The 26,138-nt window shown below is 35.3% G+C and overlaps 1 protein-coding gene across 1 annotated transcript in view; it reads left to right on the forward strand.

Moving 5' to 3' along the window:
* Window positions 1–24,883, forward strand: part of LOC121243255 (class V chitinase-like) — a 97,393-nt gene extending 72,510 nt beyond the window's left edge. Inside the window, exon 2 of the mRNA XM_041141358.1 lies at window positions 24,325–24,883. Within this exon, the coding sequence (XP_040997292.1) occupies window positions 24,325–24,710 (386 nt within the window). The 3' untranslated portion in view covers window positions 24,711–24,883. The remainder of the gene's footprint in view (window positions 1–24,324) is intronic.
* The last annotated feature ends 1,255 nt before the right edge of the window (window positions 24,884–26,138 follow it).

Here is a 26,138-nt window from a genome sequence, read left to right on the forward strand (position 1 = left end):
ACTTTCGTTGGGATGCGTGACCGTATTGTCATCATCCTGACGTCACAATTCCCGTATTTTTGTACGTGAGAGTCGGGGCGTCACAGGTGGTATCAGAGCAGGTCGGCTTTGGGTAAACCCACATGTCCCTTAGATGAAGTACCAGAAATTTTATTTATTTTTAGGTTGTAAGTTAAATTTTTTAATTTAACGTATGTTGTTTCTATTGGTTTTATTGTATACTACTTGTTTGTTTATTTTATATTATTTGTTTTATTTTATGGTAGGTTATTTTATTTATTTCTTTTAATTATTTTATTGTGTACTGCTTCATTGTTTTCTTCATTTTGTCTTATGATATTTTATTGTTGGTTTTATTCTACTTTATTTTATGTTGTATTGTCGTATTTTAATTTATTTTGCTACAGTTATATTTTAATTTGCTTGAGTTGAAAGTGGGGTTAATGGTTAGGCTATGGCAGGAAGATGATATGATCGAGAATGTTATTGCTAGGGTTGAACATTTAGTGTCGTAGGCCTGAACTCTTGGCGATTGATTTGTTTTTAATATCGAGATTTGAAGGGAACGACATGGTCTGGATGATCTTTGGGAATAGGATAATTGAGGTTTTAGATTTTGTGGAGATGACATGAGGCTTTAGAATAGGAGGTTGTAAGTTCAACGAACTTCAAGGTTAGATTTATGAGAAGTTCATCTAAGGTTTGAGGTCCTATAATTTTTAGGAAATAAGTTTATTGTATTTAAGGTGGTAGGTTCAACAAGCATTTGAAGGAATACTCAAATTAGAAGTTTTTGATCTTGCCGACTTTGTTAAGCAGTTTGATAACATTTGGGACTTTAGAAATTTTCAAGCTTTATAAGGTGAATGTTTTAGATTTAAGGTCATCGATCTTGAGGATTTCGGGGAATGATTCTTATCTAGTTTATGGTTTTAGAATTGCAGATTTGAAGGGTTGAATTATAATAAGATTTGAGTTCTTACTTTTGTAGACTTGGTACGCTAGCTTGGTCTATTCTATCAATTGATTAGTTGGTAACCATTAAATTAGGATTGATCAGAGTTGAGTAACTGATATGAGAATTTTCAGGAGAGAACTTCTTTGGAGATGGAAGGTAATGATCTAGTTTGTGTATTTTCTGAGGATTGAAGATGTTGATCTAGTTCAGAAAATGATTGTTTTTAGCTCGAGGTTAGTGACAGGTTGAGGATTTAATCCATATCAATTTTAAGGATAATAGATGGTGCGAATTTAGAAAATGATTCTTGTTGATTTCGAGGATATATTTCCAAATGATGGAAATGGTAACAATGGATCACTTGCATGTTTGGAGGCTTTTTGGTTTTGACTAAGGGTGCATGAGATCGATGTGTAGTAGTGGTGAGTGTGTACGCATTTCGGAGAGTACAAGGGTCCTTGTCTCATTTTTTGCTTGGAAGAAGTGTCTTGGATATGTGTTGATGATGAATAAATACAATAGTATTAAATTCAAGAGATTTTGGCTTGGAGTTTTTGGTGAGTCAATCGGAGTGTGTAGTCGAAGCGGGTTACTCAATAGAATGATGGTTGGCAATAATTGTTGTGTTTATCTACAGGAATTAATTGTGACTTGAGGTTATCAAGGAATTTAAATTTTGAGGTTGTACTTTCCTTTAGAGATTGAGCGTCCAGTTGGTTGAATTAAGAACCTTGTTATTTAACTTAAAGAGAGATTGATGGGTCGTCATGTAAGGTGTATGATAGGATCTTGGAAGTTGAAGCTTAGGAGAGGTTTGTATTCGTAACCCATCTCAACTCATTTCAATTCATCTCAACTCATCTCACTACTATTCATTACTATTCATCAACTTTAACTCACAAATCTCACTACTATTCACAACCTATCTCAACTCATCTCAACTCATCTTCGAATCCAATCGACACCTTAGGCATCAACAGTGGATAACATGATTAAGTATGTGAGTTATTATATCATTAGGATCCATGGGTGCTTTGCAATGGCTTTTGGTGGATTGAAGATTTGAGCAGTATGGCTTGCCGTGAGGTTTAATAGTGATGTGCTATTGAAGGAACTAGTCATACTAATACTAGCTTATAGGAGTAGAAGTAGGTGGGCAAGTTACCAAGAATGTTTTGATAATATTTTGGTGAAGTCAATGATGGTTCGTAATGAGTTTAGTCACCACTAGATTAGATGTTATTCTGAATGTAGGTGACGAGCTTTTGGGTTTAGGTTGTTGGGTAGAGGTTTATAGGCGCTCTTATTGTTTGGCCGAGTTGGAATCGAGCCTTTTAAGGTATGCTCCTTATCTTAGTTGAGATGAGCGTATTTTGGGGTAATGTTACTTGTTTGCAATTTGAGATGTTGAGGTTGATTGATATTGATTTCCTGTCAATGATCATGGATGTATTTTGTGGAATATTGATTTTGATCAAGGCAGCGAGAGTTAATTGAGGAATATGAGTGATAACTCCTGGTTTTGGGAAAGAGAATATTTTCTACTAAATTATGATAAGAGTTTTTCGTTAATAGATATGGAGTCATCTTGTACTCGATGGTGTTAGTTTTATGAGGATATAAATTTTGTGCATGTGGCGAATTATCAGAGTGCGCAACAGAAGCGTGATATTTGTGGTTGTAGTTAGGAGTTCGGATTTTGTGCTGATCTGAGGAATTAGTGGTGTCTTGAATTTTTTTTTTTTTTTTTTTGATGATGCTTGTAATTGGAGATTAATCATTTGGTTGTGCAAATTTGTTATTAATGGTTAACTTTGGAAGTGGACATTAGGTTACCGAAGGTAGAATTCAATGGAGGTTTAGAAGTTGTAGCATAGGAGTCGATCGAGGTTAGTACAGATTATTGTATGGAGCTACTAATCATTGGGGTTTATTGGATGTTGTATTAAGGTTCTTGAGGAAAAAGAAATTTTGGATAGCATAGTCACCCTAGGAATACTGGTCGTGATGTGCCTCTGGGGACTAATACGAGTATGTTGGATATCGCCATGTTATTTTTAGAAATGTGCCACATACCGTCAAGTTAAGGCTGAGCTTTAAAGACATGCTAGTAGACTTCAATCTCTCCATATTCCCGAGTGGAAGTGGGATGATATTTCTATGGATTTTGTTGTGGGCTTGTTGAGGACCCCTAGTGGAAAGAACTCAGTTTGGGTGATTGTTGATTGGTTGACTAAGAGTGCCCATTTCTTGCCTATCAATAACACTGACTCTTTGGGTAAGTTGACTCGGTTGTATGTTAAAGAGATAGTGCATTTGCACGGAATATCCAAGAGTTTTGTGTCGGATCGGGACCCGCGGTTCACGTCCCATTTTTGAAAAAGTTTACAAGCAGTTTTAGGCACTAAGTTGAAGTTTAGTACTGCATATCACCCTCAAACAGACGGTCAATCAGAGCGTACTATTTAGACTCTTGAGGATTTGTTGTGGTCTTGTGTCATGGAATTTCAGGGGAGTTGGGAGAATCATCTGCCGCTATTTGAGTTTGCTTATAATAACAGTTTTCATTCCTCCATTCAAATGGCCCCGTATGAAGCTTTGTATGGAAGAAAGTGTAGATCACCTTTGTGTTAGGATGAAGCTGGCGAGAGTAAATTGATTGGGCCTGAGATAATTCAAGAAATGAAAGATCAAGTTCAGTTTATAAGGACTAAAATGGCGGAAGCCCAAAGTTGCCAAAAGAGTTATACAGATACAAGGAGAAGAGACTTATCATTTGAGGTAGGTGATTGGATTTACCTTAAAGTCTCTCCTATGAAAAGGGTTAAGCGCTTTGGCAAGAAGGGAAAGCTTAGTCCGATGTATGTTGGCCCTTTCTAGATTATAGAAAAAGTTGGGCTAGTTGCTTATAGAGTTGCCTTGCCTGACTATTTTGGGGATATCCATGATGTGTTCCATGTGTCGTCTTTGAAGAAGAGTTTTGGACAGCTAGAGCCGCGTTTTGTCGACCCTGAATGCATTGAACTTCAGCCTAACCTTACTTATGAAGTTGCCTTGACGCAGATTGTGGATTGGAAAGAGCAAAGGTTAAGGTCTAAGACAATACCTTTGGTGAAAGTGTCATGGGTGATCCGTTGACTCAAGATTTCTCTTGGGAGAGAAAAGCCGACATGATGGAGCAGTAGCCATATTTGTTTGATTGACTCTGGCGGTATGTTTCTTATGTCTTTTCTTAGTCAAATCTTATTCATGTCTTAGTTTAATGTTGACCTTGTCAATTTCGAGGACGAAATTTTATTTTAAGGGGGGAGGATGTGACACCCCGTATTTTAGTATATTTTTATTGAAGGATTTATTATTATTAATTCAAAAATTTATTCTCTTGTTTTAAAATTGTTGGATTTTTAGTTGGTTTATTTTTATGATTTTTTAATTTTGTGAAAATTATTTTGAAGTGCTTTCTTATTATTAATTATTGTTATGCATTTAAATTTCTCTTTATTCTAAATTAATTTACTGTTGGATTTAATTATTTTATTTTCATTTTACCACTACGTTTAAATTATTTTATTCAACTTATTGTTTTGAAATTATTTTTCGTTGGATCATTTTGTGACCCAAGATGTGAGGATTGGACCTCATTTCTTTCCTTCACTTTTCTTTTTCTCTTTTTCTTTTCTCTTTCTTTTCTTTCTTCCCCTTTTCTTTTTCTTTACCCTGCTTTTTCCCCCCAGCACGCGATAGCCCCTTCCCCTTCCCCTTCCCCGTGCGTCCGCGTCGCCTCTCCCAGCCCACTACCGCCGTGGCCCTCACCGCCCCTCCCATCAGCTTCCCCACCGACTGGCGACACCACCCCACCAATCTCAGCCCCTAACTCGTACGCACCACACCAAGCCGCGGCGCTCTCTTCACTCCAGCGCCTTCGTCGCGCCACCACCGGCCACCATTTCTTCACCACATCATCCTCGACCTCCTAGCAACCCAATGCACCCAACTCCAGCTCTGATCCGTCACCGGTGAGGCACAACCAATCCCATTTCCGATTTGGGTATTTTTGGTCTTCAACCACGCTTTGCGCCGCCACCCACGGCAAACTACCACCACCACTAGTTTCACCGACATCCCTAAGCCCTACCCTATCAATTTCGGGTCTTGGATTTTCTCCGTTCAAAAGTGGATTTTTGAGACCCATGGCCACAGTGTATTTTATACTGTTACGTTGCTGTGTCACCACCTTTTGCACCTCCATGATCCTTCGGAACTTACTATATAGCACTGTAAGTATTTTCCCAAAGAACTATCGTGATTTAAATATATTTTTGCATTAACTCATATTATTGTGATCTGGTTGGACATGCCGGACTGAGTCCAAGGAGTTTGGGGGTCGGATGGATTGTGGACAGAGTTGGGTGTTTGGTTAGTATTGTGAAATGTTGGTTGTTGGTATGGTGTTGTTCATATACATGGCATATTGCACGCATGATCATGTTTGTAAAGGAAACTGGGTTTTCGTGTACATGCATTCATGTTCATGTGTTTCATGAAAACTGGGTGCGTATGTAAAGGATTTTGGGTGTGTATGTATCACGACCCCAAGCCGAGATGGGGTATTATCTTGGTGGAGCTCCTCTGGTCACTCGGGAGCGGAATATACTGAGTGACGTCTCCTGGGTTGTCGCTGGGCGACAACGGGATAAGACGAGATGGTCTCATGCCGACTCCGTGGCCCCTCTGCTGGCGGGGGCTAGAGGATGCTTGGCCACAAACGCGCTGGGCGTGGAATTGAGCATCGCTACGAAGGCAGGACTTGCAGATGATCCCTAGGGGAGATCATGGTGCATATGGTTAATGGATTGATGGGCTGTTTTTTGAGAAAAAAGCGTGTGTTGAATAAAAGGATTTTATGTGATTCATTTTCTAGGAAAATGAGGTTTTATTAATTTGGATCATTTTCTGGAAAAATGACGGATTACTATTTTTGGGTCAAAATGAGATTTTGGCGTGTGTTGGAAAAATATCCATTTTCGGAGAAAATGATATTTTGGATTTGATGCATATTTCATCATATGCATGCATGTTGGTGGCATCAATATGTTTTTATCTCGTGGTTGTTTAGTTTATACTCACCTGTGGTACCGTTCTCTGGTAATGTTGATTTTGATACAGAGGAGGATGAGGGTGGGCCTGAGGATTCGGCTTCGCCCGAGGAGTGATCTGGGATCAATCTTTTTGGTTTGAAACTTGTATACATTTTATTTGGGATGACTGTATAACTTTTTAAAGATGCTTTGTTTTGAATATTTGTATTAAAATTCTGGTACATAGTTGACTTGTTAAATTATCCGCTGCGTTGTTTATTGTACATTATTGCATGTACACACACTTGGCACTATCGTTGGGATGCGTGACCGTGTTGTCATCATTCTGACGTCACGATTCCCGTATTTTTTTGTATGTGGGAGTTGGGGGGTCACAATTGCATTCATGTCCATGTGTTTATTTGAAAATTGGATTTTCATGTGAAATGATTTTGAGGGTGTTTGAACGACTGGATTGACTGGTTTGAGAAAAAGGAAACGAGACTGTAGGAATGGTGGTAAGCAGGGATGGTGGTAGAGTCCCGCTTGCAATTCCTGCCTACGGTGCACATAGTAGGGATGGTGGTAAGCAGAGATGGTGGTTGTGTCCCGCCTGTGATTTCTGCCTACGGTGCACGCGGTAGGAATGGTTGTAAGCAGGGATGGTGGTATAGTCCGGCCTGTGATTCCCGCCTACAATGCTCTGATAAGTATTCATTGTGTGGAAATGAACTGTAGGGATGGTGGTAAGCAGTGATGGTGGTAGAGTCCCGCCTGTGATTCCCACCTACGGTGCATGCAGTAGGAATGGTGGTAAGCAGGGACGGTGGTTGTGTCCCGCCTACGGTGCACGTGGTAGGGATGGTGGTAAGCAGGGATGGTGGTATAGTCCCGCCTGCGATTCCCGCTTACAGTGTCCGATAAATGGTTGGTTTTTGTGTGAATAATTTTCTGGGAAAATGACGGATTATATTTTTGGGCCAAATTGGGATTTTGGCGTGTGTTGGAAAATAATCGTTTTCGGGAAAAATGAGGTTTTGGGATCTGTTTGTTGGTTGCATTAATATGTTTTTATCTTGTGGTTATTTGGATTATTACTTACCTGTGATACCATTTTATGGTATCGCAGATTTTGATACAGATGTGGATGACGAGCCTTAAGCTTGGCTCCGTTGGAGGAGTGATCTGGGATTGCTCTCGTGTGTCGAGATTCATCTTATTACTTATTTATGCATTTGCCTTTGTAATATATTTTGGGATGACTGTATAACTTTTTAAAGGTAATTTGTTTTGAATATTTGTATTTAAACTTCTGGTACTTAGATGACTTATTTATATTATCCGCTGCGATTTTTATTGTGCATTTTTGCATGTTGCACACATTTGAGCACATTTCGTTGGGATGCGTGACCCGTATTGTCATTATCCTGACGTCACGATTCTCGTGTTTTGTAAGTGGGAGTCGGGGTGTCACATGTGACTGATCACATGGTGTGCTCCACCTCTTTTTTTGACAACCCTTATTCTTGCATACAAGCCTTTGTGCAGCTCCCAAATGGTACAAAGGCTCAAGTCACACACATAGGCACTGTGAAACTTTTAGAATCATTGTTTTTGACTGATGTCCTATATGTGCCCTCATTTACATTCAATTTGATCTCAGTTAGTAAGCTCACTTAAAGACTAGATACATGCATAGTTTTCTTATGTGATCTATGCTTCATTTAGGCCCTCTATTCATGGATGATGATTGGACATGCAAAGTTCATGCTGGCCTATATTACTTGCTGCTTTGTTCCCATGACAACAACATCATCCTTCTTCAACTCTCTCCAATCAAACTTGAGCCAATCAAGCAGCCACACAACAAGTTTTTTATCTGTGACACTTTAGATTAGGACATTTGTTTTCACAAGGGATGAATTTAATTCATTCTTATGTACCTAATTTAAAGTCCAAGGATCAATCCCATTGTAAAATCTACTCAATTCAATAAGAAAGTGAAGAAAATTAGGATTGACAATGGCCTTGAATTCGATATGGCTAATTTCTATAAAGATCATGGTATTATTCACCAAAATTCTTGTGTGTATACCCCTCAACAGAATGAATGGTGTTGTTGAGAGGAAACACCAACACCTTTTAAATGTGGCCCGAGCCCTTCTCTGTGTATTAATTTAGGATGTGAAGTAATATTTGTTTGTGTATTAAAAACCATTAATGCTTTTCTAAGAATTTTTATAGTTGTGGGGAATGCCTTCGATTGCTTCATTTTGTTGTCTAGTCCGTCCATGCATCATTGCATGCATCATCGCACGTGAGTGCTCTTACACGAACTTATGCACATTTGGCTACAAGTTCATGGCAAATAGTCCCCAAATATGTGAAAGAGCTTATCAAAAAGCGTTGTTTGGTAATGTTTAAATAATTGATTTATATTAATATTTTTTAATGTATATGCAAAATTTAGACTATTCTGGATGATAATATCTTTGTGTATATATTTTTTTAAGGATGACTTTGAACTAAGTTTTGATCGTAGAGAGGAGCGTAAGGCTATCTATGAGTTTATGTGTAATGTATTCCATAAATATAAGGCGAAGTGTCATGAGCATTATGTGTTCTATTTATAATTTTCGCTTCCTAATATTTACAAATTCTATTTAGGAGTGAAGTTCTATAAACAAAAAAAATAGATCGAAATTGAAGATTCATCATCATGCAGGTTCAAGATCATTCCATCACCTCTCTAAAAAATTTGTAATATTATTTTTTTTATTGTATATAATTTTGTTATTTGGAGGTATTCTAATGACTTCATATCTTAATAAATGTCTCTTGTAGTAAGAGTCAGATACCAATTATAATCTAACAAAATTATATGCTGCATCACATTCTAATTGTAATGGAGAGTGGACTCATCCCGATACTCGTGAAAATTATGTAAGTATTATAATTTATTTTAATTAAACATTTTTTACTATCTGTGATGATATTAATTATTTCTCTTATGTGTAGGATAAAATGGTTACCCTGCGTATTGAATTGGCATTAGATCAAAATTTCTCAACAATTGATATTGAAATTTTTACACAAGTTCTGGATCAACATTATGGGTATTTTAGATGTTTGGGTCGCTATGTAAAGCCTTTTAGCTCTTCATCATAGTTCGGGTTTGCGTATAATACCTATATAGCGTTAGACAAAGGGAATTTCAAGGTTGAAGAATTGATTGCAATGTAGCATGAATTAGATGCTCAATTGGTGAAACAAGTAGACATGGAGATGCACATGAAACGACAAGGACAACAACAAGAAGAGTTTAGGAGAGATGTGCAACTCCAAATTCAGATGTTTATGTAACAGTTCAGACCTCCAAGCAAGTGATTTACATTATATGTACAAATTTTGGGATTTATTTCTGTACAAAGAATGCTAGTACTACTACTGTTTTAATAATTTAGTTCACATTTGACTAGGTTTATAGGTATTGAACAAGTTGTAATGTATTTTATTAAATATTATGTATGTCTATTTTGTTTTTAATTATTAGGTAACTAAAATAGTTATCGGTCGAACGAGAAAAAACCATTTGAACAAGATGATTAAAACCATTCGAACATTGATACAAAACATTCAAATGTAATCAAAATTAAACGTTTGAACAGTAAGTGAAACCATTTGAACGAGTCATCGAACGTGAACTAAACGTTTGAACGTCTACTGATATGAAATCGTTCAATCCTACCATGGTTCTTTTGAACGTCTTACTATTCGACCAAATTGTTTGTTCGAATGTTTCCTCATACCTATTTGGTCGAACGAACTGGTATCAGTCGACTATTCACGAAGGACGCATTTGAACACAAAATATGTTCAAACGTAAATTTTGTAACATTTGAATGTGATTCTGGGACAAAATTCAAACGTCCCAAAAATATTATTCCGTTCGGACGTGATCAAACGATTATGCTCAATTTCGCCCCAAGAGATTTTTTTTTGGGACAAAATTGATATTTTTGTCCGAAAATACCTTTTGGGACATTGTTATTGGAACGGCCTTGGGATGATATTTTTTTTTTTGTTCCAAGAAGTATTTATTTTTTGTTCCAAAATTATCATCCCAAAAAACTGTATTTGTTGTAGTGTATTATGCACCATTGCTGTAAAGTTCTGTTGGAGGGATTGATGAGTAAATTCACCAAACTAGCAAAAGAAATCTTAAAAACTTCCAACTAATTATGTTCCGTCATTTAGCTTATAAATATGTCATATCAAATTTTATGAGTTATATTTGCATGATATATAGCATCACGGTCTCCTCTATGCAGACCATCCATACAGTTTGGCTCTCTTCACCACACCATGAGTAACAATAGTGTAATTTCGTAATAAGCGATACCCAATTCTACTCACAATGAATGTGTGGCCAAGCATCGTCTAGCCTCCACCAGGAAAGAGGCAAAGGCATCGACCCCAGAGCATTACGGTTTCACCTGAGCCCATTGTTGCCCAGTAACAACCTTGGGCATGTCACTCAACTTTATGCGCTCTTGAGTAATCAGACGAGCTCCACCGAGATATTGCTCCATTTCGACTTAGGATCGAAGGTCGAAACTACATATAGGGGTGGGGGCGCCATGTTTTTCAAAACCCTTATTTAATACATAATTTTTTTTAAATGTCCTCAATATAAAGACAATTTGATTCCCCCCCCCCCCCCTAAATTTCCAGAAGTCTTACTTAGTACTTTTCCAAGTTCCTTTTATTTTATCAAAAATGTTTTTAGACTTGCACTTATTTTTTGGTCATTAATAAAATCTCACATGCTCACACTAATTATGTTATTTTTTTTCCACATCTCATGATAGGCAAGAAAACTCCTTGTTCTTTTTTTTTTATAAGCTATTTGGTATATTTAGAAACTTAATTTATCCTATTTGTTGACATTTTTCCATTCAAGTATTCTAATAGCTAATTGTGATTGGTTTTTGTTAACATCCATGCTACCATTGAGTTAGTTAACAATTAGAAATGAAGGCAACATATATCACATAGCTATTCCTATCTATATAATAGAAGGCTTTCAACATTCAGTTTTAGATTCAACAATGAAGTTTATTTTCTATTTTCCTAATTTGTATCCTTTATTTGTGCTTTTATGATAAATTTGTAGAACAATATTGGCTTTTGTATTATTTAATCGATTTTGAGCGGTTACAATATTGATTTTTTACTTCAAGTCTTTAAATAGATCTTTAGTAATGCACGTGTACTCATATAGAGAGGGACTACTAGAACTTATGCCCCACCCCCCCCCCCCCCCCCCCAAAAAAAAAAAAAATTCCCGGTTCCGCCTCTCATCATGATACACACACCCACATAAAATCAAATCATTAATTTTATTAATGTGTGCACCATGGTATCCCCAAATGTGGTACCCCGACTCTCACATCGGCACGATGTTGAGATGTTGGTACACGAATCATACGCCTCTCGCTCGATGTGGCAATAAGTGTGCACGCACATGCTAAAACTAAATGGTATATAGTTATATTTGCAACTAAATTAAAGAGTAGGCCATTAAATCTAAATATCAGTACCATAATATATTCAAATTACATCACAATGGATTATCCATAAGTCACTTGTCTCAAACCATAAAAAATCGATTCTTACAGTAACCCAAACTAATTAGAAAGAGTTAAGTACAACACTTGATTACAATGGGGAATAATCTCAATCTTCACTCTTCTGGTGGAGTCGGAACTCCATGCTCATAACTATTCCCATACCCATGCTTTGCATCAAAACTCACAGTTTCGAGGAGTGAAATCGCAGATAGGATTACCATAGGGAGACAGCGAGAAGGAACACTGAGAAGGAGAAAGAGAGGGAAAGAGGGAGGACGTGGGAGGGAGGAAAGGGAGTAGGGTCTTGTTTAAGGGGTCAAAACAATGGTTTTTTTATGGTGGACTTGGTAGACTTCTAAAGGGCTTAGGCTTGAGGTTAGGCTGGACTTCACACCAAAATGAACCATCCACTCGACCTGGTTCTTTCACCATACCATGGATAATGACTGTGCTTGTGACTTTGTAACAAGCAATGCCCAATTACGCGCCCATCACCCTTGTGGCCAAGCATCCTCTAATCTTCCCCAACAGAGAGGCAACAACATCGACCCAAGATCATTACTGTCTTATCCAAGTCCGTTGTCGCTCACAGATAACCCAGGGGATATCACTAAATTTATGCACTTCGAAGGGACCAGAGGAACACCACCAGCCCATCTCGACTTAGGGTCATAATACACACTTACCCCCAAAAAGACATATAAATCAAGCAAAATTACAAATCTTAATTTACACACATAATCACAATTCAATGACAAGATTATCAGCAACATGTATCAGTTATAATGTAGTCCACTAAAATACGGCAATTACTTAAAGGATATATTAACTAATCACATTGGAAAATCTCCAACATGCATTCACTAACTATAATTCAGTGCAAGGGAGGGAATTTTCGGCACATATTCAGAAGCCGTAAACTAGTAAAATTAGTGGGAAATTCTAACCCTCCTTTATGACTGAACAACAGTGTGAATGAGGAAAAAATGCCCTCGATGTGACTTGACAACAGCAACAGTTAATACGAGAACACACAACAATGCAACAAAATGAATAAATAGATATAATCACCCCAACAGTGAGAGAGTGGGAAAAGCAGATTGAGGTAAGAGAGGGTGAGTATTACAGAGATAGAGATCTAAGGCTAATTGTGGCTGATGGCAAATGAAGTGGCACGGTGGAATAGTGGTGGTGGCTAAGGTCTTTGAACCCAAATAGTTTTTTCTTCTGTTTTAGAGAGAGAGAGAGAGAGAAAGAGAGAGATACATATGGGTAGAGAAGGGTTTGCACTGGTTATATAATTGTTAATGCATTGTTCATATTTTTTTTTATGCATTAATATTTATAAACAATGCGTGAACAATAATAAAACATTGCCTGATCCTGTACATAGAAACCTCATGGACAGGTGATCTCGTCTCAATCATTTTCTATATAATTACTCAATTACACTTATATTTTTTTTAAATGAATACCCTTAAATTGATTTTAGTGATATAATTTCTGTTGACCTAAAAGGAATGCCCTTTTGAGTAGTACTTAAGAGTAATGCTAGTAATCTTTATCCTTGATTTTCAAAGATACACCTACAAATCTCGTTTACAATTATATTAGAAAAATTTTAAAAAGCTATAAGTCATAGCTCATAATTATAAATATGCATTTTTCCATCACAAGTGAGCATTTTATCAATAAAATTTACAAACTAGCTAGCTATAATTCTCTTAAAAAATTAATTAATTAGCAACTTTATCTTAATTCCAGAAACGATTTAATTGCCAACAGATCTTGGGTTTCATGTTAATTCCATTCCACAACTCTTTAATTTTTTTTTCCTATTGATCAAGAACTCTGTTTTTCCCGATTGTTTACACTTTAGATTTCCATAGAACTTTTTGTCTCACATGACTGATCATGATCAAGTAATTAATGTCAAGTCTCATACACTACAAAAGATATGGTTTTTTGAGACAACAAATTTGTCTCAAAATACCCCAATTTCTTCCCAAAAAAGAATTGGAGATGAAAACATTTCGTCTCTAAAAGACGTCTCAAAAGGTGTTTGGGGATGAAATTTATTTTTGTCTCAAAAAATCATTTTTAGGGACGAAATTTGGTGGAACCATTCGAAACTATTCGAACGGAAATTTTTTTTTAGACGAACGAATTTGATCTCAATAAGTTGTTCAAATGGAATATTTGTCAGTTCGAACCGACCTGTTCATTCGAACAAAATAAAATTTTGATTCCAACAAATAATCATATTTGAACCTGTTTGAATGAACATAGTGTTTGAACTAATGAATTTTGTTCGAATATAAATTATGTCCGTTCAAACTGCATTTCTCGTTTTTCGTTCGAATTGGTTATTTTTTGTTCAAATGGGTTTGTTTTTATTCGAATGGAATTATAAATGGTAATTTACCATTCAAACAGTATTAATCATACAGAACATGATTTAATTAATTAAAAATATCATACTAGTATTACACATTGTAATTCAAACATCAATTATTCAAATGTTTTGGAACATAATAATAGAAAGACAATGAAAGAAAAAATAATTTTTTACAATTGTGGTGGTGGTATAGAGTTTTGTGACATATTTGATTGCAACTGTTCAAACACAGCTTTTTGTACCTCCATCCCCAGTCTCCTCTGCATGTTCTCTTCTAATCTCGCCTCAAGATCTGCTGCTTGATCTAATTGGGCTAGCAACTCTTTTTCCTTGGACCTCAATCGTTCTATCTCAAGTGTTGCTTCCTTAAATTCCTTAGTTTTGTCGTCATTCGATTTGGCTCAAGAAGAGGATGATGATGTTGAGGATGACTTGACGCAACGTCCTAAGCCCCTCAAATATCCAGAACATGATCCAAGAACTTGAGAAAGGATCTAAGCATTGTTGACAGATGATGCATCAGATGGATTCGCAACAGTTTTCTTAAGAGATATCATCTTGTCCTACAAAAATAAAAATATACTAGTTAGTATAAGTAACAAAAATATATAGTCAAAATGGAATTAAAGAAACTTAAACTTACATAATTTGCCTTTGCTTCGAGACTGGTCCAAACACCATCACGATTTTTATATGATTTAGCATACAATTAGGTCAAATCATAGTCAGCGGGACTTTCTTCTTTCTGCAAAAATAAAATCTATATTAGAACTTAAATCAAAAAAGTGTATTATATGTTAATATTTAACGGGGATTACTTACCATTTTGTTAGACAAACGATGAAAAGATCGAGAATCTGCATGATCGTGTATCGTTAAATTTGATCTATTTGTTTTGTTCACAGTACTCCGTTGGTAAAAAAAAAATATTATGTTTATATGTTTAATACATCTATCATATACTATTAAAAAAAAGATAGCAGCGAAATTACCTGATAAACAAGATCTTTAAACATAGCATAAACTTTCTCCCATTAGTTTGGTGGCATTGCTTGGAATGGATTTTGGCGTGCCTCTATTGTAGTATTGAACTTCTTATATTGTGCATGGCATCGACCTTGGTACTTCTAGAATGCATTCGACATCAGTTTCTCAACCGTTAATCGATTCTCTCATCGACCAAAATTAAGCTCAAACTCATCCTTTCAAAAATTATAAACAATTAGTATAAATACAAAGTAACTTGAAAGTAACATGTTATATACTTAGTTTCTTGAGATATAGTTTATTACCGAGCAATGATTTTTTATGTGGTCTTTCACATCTTGGAAAACTTTAGACCAAGATGATGTAGCAATCAGTGCATACGTGCGAGTAAGCGTACCAACATAAGAAGCAAGCCACGTTGTCGAATTTCCAGAGCCACCGATGTGATAATCAAGAATATCAACTTTAATGTTATTGATTCTCCTTACTTTCTCAATGCAGACACCCCTAGTAGTGCCTCTACCTCGGCAATGGCTTACAACAACTATTTATACAGTAATTAAAGCATGTATTTTAATTACATTATTTTATTTTATAGATATATTACTTAAATTGAGCATAAAATGTGGTATTCAATTTGATAAAATACATTGTTCTGGGTCGGGTAATGTTGGCTCACTATTCATGACAAATGAACCACACAGGGAGTTAGTAATGGATTGGGATGACACACGTGTTGCTTTGCATTTGAGAGACATATCTATTTGAAATTGTGACAAATTATTATTCAAACAAACTTTACGGATATTTATAAGAATAATACTTACAAAAATTCATGTTTGAAATGCATTCACTATCCGTTTTGCTAGACCAGTCACCCTTATTCTCACTAGACATGTCAGTTGATTCATATTCTTCCGATATTTTACCATTAATTACTTCGGGTTGAACATCTTCTCTACGTAATGAGACCATATCATATTAGCTTAGATCAACAAATCGATTGATGTCTACTTCGTTTTCTTGATATGCTTCGTCATTTGCTGGACTATCAACTTCTTCATTTGGTTCATTTGACTCTGGAATGTAATCATATACATTTCTTGGTGCAAACTTCTCCACTACCCGCCATGGGTTTCCGTATTCTGAATTATTTAAATAAAAAACTTGATTTCCTTGGCAAGCGAGAACAAAGGGATCGTCCTCATACCATATGCATATAAAAATAATACTAAAATTAAAACTATCCAACTCCTACAATTATACTATAAATTTGGAAGCAAATCACAAATACATTACAAAATTACATTACAAATCACCAATATTTTAAATATTTTATAAGTATTAAACATCACCTTAAGTATTAATAATTGCTATGTTATATTATATTATAAGTTTCCATTTTAATTTAAGTGCAAAATATAGACTTAATAATTCTTAAGTTTTTTATATTTTAAGTATAATTTTGATATATCTTATAATTTTAAGTAAAATCTTATTAGTTTGTTAAAAAAACATGCTGTTCGAACAAGATTCTGTTTGGACAGAATTCTGTTTGAACAAAGATTATAACTTTTGAACGATACAAACCCAGATTCCAAACACAAAATAGAGACAAAACATTTGTCACAAAATATAATTTTCACAAACACAATCTCATAAGATGCATATTGGTGTATGCTACATTTTTAATGGGATTGTACAAACACAAATATACCAAAAATCTTAATATACTTAATTAAAAACTATAAATTATCAAAAATCTAAAAATTAGAAATATTATCTCAAATTTAAGCTATCCAAACAAAATAGAAATTTACAATACCTACATAAGCATAAAACACATTATGAGAAAAATCCTAAATTGCAATAAACTAACATTAGTGAAACTCGAAATACAAAAAAAATAATAGTTACCTCTTATAAGCCTCTCCTCTCTCTCAAGAATCCCTTCTCTCTCAGTATGTCTGATCCTCTCTCTTTCTGTCCACAACACACACCAGTAAGTTTTGCCTCCAAAGAAATGCAATATCGAAGTGAAAATGAATTGGAGGTTGAAGTATTTGAATTTATGAAGTCCCGTTCGAACTAGAGATTTACTCATTCGAACACGAAAATTTCAAATAGGTACCAAATTCTGCCGTGATTTAAATCAAGTTCGAGTGCGAAAATTCCTCGTTCGAACTAACAAATCAGAATATTTCTTGGCATATTCTTCAAATGTAGAGAAGATCAAAGGGTATTTTCGTTCGAATGAGGAATTTTCACGTTCGAATAAATTGACATTCAGAGTATTTGGTGTGAAGTTTTCCTCCAAACACATTTCATGAGATAAATTTGTTTGAACGGTACGTTATTGGGTTCGAACTAATAATAGTATTATTATGCTTATAAGTAATTTCCTATAATTTTAATAATCTATTATATAAAATATTTTAATATTATATAGTATATAGTATAAATATACACTATAGCAACTATTTTATATTATAATTGATAATATATAATATAGTTTTGATCTAATAGTTAATATAATACTTATATAGTACTTATACAATAGTTAGTGTTATATTATTATATAACTCATATGAGTATAATTATCATAATTTATTAATATATATATAGTATAGTTACTTCTAATTTTGCACTATATTATATTCTATAACTTGTTACCTTGTTATATAAAATATACTAAGTATAGTTATCATAACTTATAATAGCTATAGCTATATAGTAACTATATAATACTTACACTATAGTAGCTATATAACTAATAAGTACTATATATAGTACTTAATTATATATATTAATTATATTAAGTACTTGGTCGCTACTTATCATAACTTATATATAGTAGCTATATAATTAAGCCACTATAATTATACTAAGTACTTAGTTTGTTATAGGTAATAGAATAAGTATATTTAAATAATATACTAAATATATTAAATAAAAGTATTATAAGATACTATTATTAGTTTTATTTTTATACTTTTATACTTTGTAATTTTAGTATTATTATATATTACTATTAGTAATATAATTAGAAATATATTAGTATAATAACCGTTCGAACGGATATTTATCCCGTTCGAACGAGACATCACGGTCATTATATACCTAGTTCGAATACAATGAAACAAATCACTTCATTCGAACTAGTAGCCGCCGAGAGCTTCCGAGTTCGCCCCTTATCTTCGCCGTGAAAACGGTCATTCAACTACTGTAGCAACCCCACATTTGAACTTCTAAGAGGTATGGGTCTAGTCTCCACATCTATTGTTTGGTTTTTTGGTCGAATGGATTGTGTTTGGGGGTATGGATTTTGAATCCGAAATCCTCCCATTTTGGTGTATTCCGTAGAAATAACATCAAAATAATCGGTAGAAATGATTGGGCTTCACTCCTTAATCATTTCTACCAATTAAAACAAAACATAACATCTAGATTTGGTTTTTTCATCTGAAGCTGAGTCGACTCAGACATGGTTGTTTGACATGTTCTCATTCAAACTAACTCTAGTCCGTTCGAACGCTTAGTTGCCAATCAGATTTATTTTTGTTCGAATAAAATAATTTCGTTCAAATGAACATAAATTGTCGGTTTGAATGAACAGAATATTCCATTCAAATAGATTTTACTAGTTTGAATAGAATATGTTTCGTTTGAACTAGTTATTTCGATTCAGTTCAATATAGTATAATTCTTCAATAATATAATTTAAATATTATAGTTAATTATACTCTTACTTTCCTTGTGATTAAACAATATACTAATGGCATCTAGTGGAATAAAACGTGCAAGAGATCACGCTGGCCAAAGTAGTGGTGGAGCAGCTCATGCTCAAGAGACGAGGCCTATACTCGTCGAGTGTGAGATCATTTTGTCTGACTTCTCTGATCTTTCATGGGACGGACTGAGCATACAGTCCATCTTCACCGAGTGGGGATGGACACCAACCTGTCAGCAGCGGGGGACTGCATATACAGAGATGGTAGGTGAGTTTTACCGTGCTAGAGGAGAGGAGAATGCTAATGCTCTGTTTTACACCTTATCGGTCCGGGGAGTGAGTATTAATTTCTCTTCCCACATTATTGTTGAGTTCCTTGACATCCCGCGCTTGGCCGACGCATATCCTTCAGCGGTTACACTGGGACCAACAGCTGCACCATCTGATTCCGACACATCGGCCGCATCGTTCACGCAAGCCCCGAATGGAGAGCCGGATACTAGTTCAAATGGTAGTGAAGATGAGGATCTACCTGATGATGGTCTCACAGACGATCAGGTGCGTCATCTAGTGCGAGACCTTTCGGCTTCTCCATATGATGGGAGCAAGGTGATCCGACAGGCTGATTGTATAGCATTTTTCATAATGCTTAATTTGATTGTTGGCTATAACATCGATCCGAAAAAATACAAGATTGATTTTGGGATCGATCGAGCCAGATTTTTATTGCAGATAGCACAGGGGGACCCCATGATCTGGCATTGTATTTCTTCCATCGCATTCGATCGAAGTCATGCTATTCCAGTGGAGGTAGTCTACCATTTGCACTGCTGATATCTAACCTCCTACTCTGATTGAGGGTTACAGTGTCTACGACTGAGCGGAGGTCGCCACAGATGGGGTCCCTTAACAAGATCACATTCATCAAGAGTAATGGACACTTGCGAAAGACTGCACCAAGATAGCCTAGTGCCCCGCCCACCGATCCAACTTCTACTAGTACTACTGCTGTTGAGCGAGCCTCCTGGGACTACTTTGGATCAGGTACGAGCTTTATTTGTGGAATTTGTTGAGTCCATTATGGAGAAGCTTAGGAATCTAGATGGACGCATTAAAATGTTACAAGTGGATGTTGATCTACTTAGCGAATAGTCATTTTAGTTATTATTTTACTTTTTTTATGTTGTATTGAATATTATATATTTGAGATGTAATTAATGTATGGTTTTTATTTTTCGAGTTTGTTACCTTGTTTATTTTTTTCATTTTACTTGCCATTCATGATAATATAAAAAATGATACTATCTTTAAAGTTATATTTATATAAATTTAATATAAAAGAAATCACTATAAAGTTTTGAAATTAATTACATAAAATTAATTTATAAATTTATAAATATTTTAACTCACCGTAAACCATAATATACAATATATACACATTTTTATATTTTGAAAATGATAAAAAATTAATGGAAAAAATATTTATTACTTTAATGAAAAAAATATATGCACAAATTAATGATGATAAATAAATTAATGGAAAAAATGTCCGTTCGAACAGATAAATTTAAGTTCAAACGGTTCTTAACTTTTTCCAAGAAAAATAAATTAATTTCCCGCCAATATTATTTTTCGAATAGATTATATACTGTTGAAATATACATTAATTTGTTCGAATATATTTTGTTTCGTTCGAATGGTTTTTTTTAGAAGATTTTGTTCGTCTCAAAATATTTTGTTTGAATGAATATTTTTCTGTTTGAACAAATTTAGTAACTCATGCATTTTTAGAGATGAAATCTAAAATAACTTTTAGGGACAATATTTAATTAGTCTCTACCAAATTTTGTCCCTAAAAATCAAATTTATTGTAATGATACATTATGTTAGGTAGGTAAATCTTAGAGGTCGACGTTCCATTGGACAACTTAGACTTGTAGGTATTCAACAACTTGTACGTATCATCATATATAAATGACTCAGACTTTTTGCTACATTATTGTTCGCACAACAGTCCTGCATATTGTTGATTTTACACTTGAAATAAAGAAAAATCAATATGCAAATATGTTTAATGACATATAAATATACTACTAATATAAAGTCTAATAGAATAGGTCACACAATACCATTGATTTGAACACAAGAAAACTATTCTCATTCATTGATCATCATGTATTAAATAATCAAAAGCTGATTACATCTATACGCGCGTTATGATTAACTTATAGCATTGCAAATTATTTGAATTTAATTAATTTGCTGTATATAATAATGTTCACTATCCTGTTGAAAGGTACTATAGCTTCGATTAGTCCATATATATCTCTCATCACTTACGTCAATTTTTAATGAACTTATTTTCCACGTGATGATCAGTTTACATCATGAATCATGATTTACGTGCATCATGATTGAGATGGATCCTCATGTCTGCGGGCGTGCTGCACGTAACGTGGTTGGACGGATTATGATTATTTAATTAGAATAATATATATAAACAATACATTATATAATATTATTATTTTTATAAAATAATATTATTTTTATAAGATATTTTATATAAATATTTTTTATTTGAAATATAATTGTGAAAAATATTGTAAAAAATATTATGTATAAATCCTTTTCTATTTAATTAATGCTCATGTATTTATCAAATTTTTCATCAAATCATATATTTATAATATTTTGCGTAATATGTAAATTTTTGGTTTTAAATTTTGACAGTGATTCTATTTTGATTTTATCCAAATTTTTGGTATGATTCAAGTTTATTTGTATATTTATTTCTCATTCAATAATTTAGTTTTTTATTTTTATTTTTGGGAAATTTTTTATGATTTTGAATTTTGTAGCTATTTAATTTCGAATTTTATTATTAATCAATAATATCATTCAAAGTTTTTTTTTTTTTTTGTGTGTTTTGAGAGAATCTCTTGACTTTTCTCTATTAATCATCTATTAAAATTAGTTTTCAGAATCTCTATTCTGTCTTGTGTCCGTTAGCAAAAGAGCTTAAACATCTCTTTTTCAAATTATATCTCATCAATTTTCATAATTAGTGTACGTGGTCGTGGTCGTCGTGTGCAAATTCCGAACGAAAAAGTCCCACACGGTAATCTACTAATCGTACATGCATGGATGCTAATCACACTTATAATGGCGGCCCCGAACAAAGTGTTTGAACCTTTTTTATATTTTTCGTAACGATCGAGGAGTGCTAGCTGATTTGATAGATAACGCACGCGGAGACCGTCTATGCGGGGATTATCCCTCCCGAGTGAAAATAGATTTTTTCAATATAAATAGAGGTGTAGGTAGCATATATGCAATCACCAGTTCTACTGCACACAGGTCATCAGCAACAACAACAAAAAAGAAATCTCCTTAATTTGATCCATGCAATGTCTGGCGTGAAAGCCGGATACTGGATTCCTCCTGCGTCGGCCGGCAGCCGCCCGTTCGATGGAATTATAAATGGCGGCCTGATCTTCACTCATGTCTATCTTGGCTTTGCCCAGGTCAATCGAAGTGCGTTTGATGACAGCGATCAAAGCGTGATCGTTTTCCCTCCTGGCGACGTCGGGAAAATATCCGAAACTGTTCATCAAAACTCCAATTTGAAATTCCTTTTATCCATCGGTGGTGAAGGCCGTTCTGATGACATTGCCTACGTGGTTAGCGATCCAAATAGGCATCAAAGATTCATAAAGGACTCCATAAAACTAGCCAGGAAGTTCAATTTCGATGGCCTGGACCTCTGCTGGCTGTACCCGCAGCCCCTGGACTCCTCGCAGTCGCTGTCGAACCTTCTTGGCCAACTCCTCGCTGATTGGCGACATGCCCTGGACGAGGAGGCCAACGAAACAAAGTTGCTTCTAACTGCAGCGGTCTTTCACCAGCGGGTCATTAATCCTGATCATGCAGACCAATTCAGTTATCCCATTCAGGCTCTTTCTGACAACCTGGACTGGATCAATCTACTGGCCATTGACTTCTATACTCCCTCCAACTCACACCAGCAAACTGGACCGGTTCATGCGTGGCGTAATCCTCCAAACAAAAACTGGTGTGGAAGTGCAGGCATTGATAACTGGATTAATGGAATTGGTCCTAATCCTGTAAAAATTGAGACCAATAAGTTGGTCCTCGGCCTTCCATTTTATGGCTATGAATGGACTCTGGCAGGCAAACATGAACATGAATTCTTTGCAGGCGCTGATCCAGGAAAAGCAACCTCCTTAGAGTTCAGAACTATCCAGGAGCAATATATCAACAAATATGGAGGCCGTCTCGTCAATGATGACGAGTATGGTGCCACCTACTGGCATCAGGAGGCTATTTGGATTGGTTTTGACGATGCGCATAGCATCGCTACTAAGGTTGGGGAGGCGTTTACGGAATATAACTTGGGCGGTTACGTTGCATGGCATCTGGAAGCCGATGACTACAATTGGAGTCTCTCAAAAGCTGGTAATAATTAGCAGCCAGCATGGATTCAATAATATTTTTGAGTACTGCTAGCTATAGGTTTACGTAGTGATTTCAATCAAGTAAAACTTATAAAGTATTGCCGCTAAATGTGATTTATTAGATCTATTTTATTGAAAAAAAACTTTATAATATTATATTTACTCTATTATAATAAGTGACTATCTAACTGTGAATAGTAACTTTTATTGTTTTTCTATTAATTTTTCTTGTTTTTTCTTTAAATTCGTTAAGTCCTGTTTTACCAAAAGGTTCTTAAAATCCTTGACCATTTGACGTGTAATTCCTTTATAGAATTTAATGAAAGATTATGTTTTACCAAAAGATCCTTAAGACCTTTGAGTATTTGAGGTATAGCTCCCTTGAAGAATTTAATGAATGATCATGTTTTATCAAAAGACCTTTAATATTAAGTTAATAATATTTTTTTATTATATAGAGAGTAAATAAATAAATTCAATATAGATGCAGACCAATGCACATACTTTGCTAAAGTTTAGATTTTTTTAATCTTATTTTTTGTTTTTTTTAATCTTGTATTTTCTTTTTCCAGACAAATAAGTTACTGACTTTTTTACTTTTTCTTTTATTTAAATCATTATGTTAGGTGCACTCCGAGGCTAACGCACCCGGGACTGTTCCCAAGTAATATAAAAAGTGATCACCTCAGTATATCATGCATGTATTTCTTAAATAATGGTAATTATAAATGCTTTTAGAATTGAGAAAATCTATTTAATAATAAACCTTATTTTTTACACACCCAACAGTATACCACTGGTTTAGAAGCTTAATTAATTTCCATATCAACGTACTATACTAATATATATATATAATTGGTGTTTTCATTTTTATTATGTGTAGCAAATGAAACTCGATAGGTCTGTTAGGTCGTTTGTGACGACAACTTTTGTAAAGAAATTTTAACCAAAGCCAAACGCTGGGAAAACAAGAATCTCTATATATCCTAGCTGCATGCTAGCTCTCTTTTCTGAAAATTTTATTTTCTATTTTCTAATGAACATAATTTCTCTTTCTTTTTGTAGCTTCCAATGCATGGGATGATGCGATTAATAATCCTAATACTACTACTACTACTACCACTACTACTAATACTGGTAATACTACTACTACTACGACTACTACTACTAATAATAATACTGGTACTATAACTTCTACTATTACTACTACTGCTGGTGCTGCTTCTGGAGAAGGGGATATTAATAATACTAATGCTGGTACTACAACTGCTACTGCTGCTGCTTCTGGAGAAGAGGATATTGATAATGATCCGCAAAATTCAGATCAAAACACTAGTACTAGTACTAGTACTACTACTACTACTACTACTACTACTACTAGTGCTACTACTACGACTACTACTGCTACTAGTAGTAGTACTAGTTCTGTTAATATATGTAACATATTATAAGATGCTTGTATTGTCAACAATAAGGCCAATGGCTAGCTGGCTATCATGCTCATGTGTACGTACGTTGTGTGTATTATTATTATTATCATCAATAAGGTTAATCTTGTGACCAATTGTACGAGATAATGATCAATGTTCTCATGTCTTTTTCATGATTATAATATATATTAAATATATATATATATATATATATATATTAGTTTTTAAGTTTTTGAAAGTTTTGGAATTTTAAAATGGACATCCCTGCTTTATTCCTTAAGAGTCTAATTTTAATTAACAATGAAGACGCGATAAATTAGGGTGTGGTTTAGAGCAGCATGAAAACAAACAGAACCCTAGAAACATCTGGCTTTCCTTCCCGTCCGGCCCTCAGGTGCCGTCTCTCTTTTCACTCCCTTTCTCTCACGGCATCTAGATCAATCAGCCTCATGATGCATGCATGCATTGTGGTTGGTTAACGGAGTTTTTACTTGCCATTAAACCCCGACGTACAGTTGTGACAGAGAGATCACGTCCATTAACACATGATAATTTGGTTGCTTCGACTGTGGCCGTGCGTTCTTGTTGGCTTCATATATATATATATATACGCACACAAGATCGCATTAAAGTCTGTCCGTCGGATTAGTACTAACTGGTACTGCCTTGCAGGGCCATTACAGGGAACCGGCAATGGCAGTAATTGGGAGTTGGGACAACATCAAAAAATTAATATGGCTTATTTCCATATGGGTTTGAAAAGGCTATAGATACGCACGCATACATGGCTAGCAACTACTACTACTCGTACCACCAAACACAAAAAAAATATAGTAACTACGCCTGCTTCGCCTTTCCCTCGATTGAATGGCTTCCAATGCTAGTCATGGCCTTGTGAAAGCCGGATACTGGTCTTTCGACTTGAACCGGCCAGTAGAAGAAATACCTTCCGAACTCTTCACACATCTTTATGCTGGCTTTGCCTAGGTCAACGATGGTGGCAAGCAGTGATAAGCGTAAGAATCTCATAACGGACTCCATAGATCTAGCCATGAACTTCGGTTTCGATGACCTGGACCTCTGCTGGCTGTGCCCTTCCAATGCCGGCCTGGAGAAACCGTTTGCCTCGCTCCTCGGTGAATGGCATGATGCCATAAAAACTTATAAGTTGCTTCTTACTGCGGCGGTGTTTCACCACGCAGGCATTCCTGATATAGACGGTAACATTACTTTCAATTATCCCACACGGCAACATCTACCTCCCAAGTCAAGAATTGAGGCACACCTCCCACACGGCAACATCTACCTCCCAAGTCAATGCCTCCCCCCACACGGCTGAGGCACATCTACATCTACCTCCCAAGTCTTATCCATGGTCAATGAAGACAACCCATCAATCACGGCAACAACCTCCCGCTCCTTCATGCAACCGCTAATTGACCATTTTGT

Source organism: Juglans microcarpa x Juglans regia, chromosome 8D (assembly GCF_004785595.1).
Source record: "Juglans microcarpa x Juglans regia isolate MS1-56 chromosome 8D, Jm3101_v1.0, whole genome shotgun sequence".
In the NCBI taxonomy this organism is placed as follows: domain Eukaryota; kingdom Viridiplantae; phylum Streptophyta; class Magnoliopsida; order Fagales; family Juglandaceae; genus Juglans; species Juglans microcarpa x Juglans regia.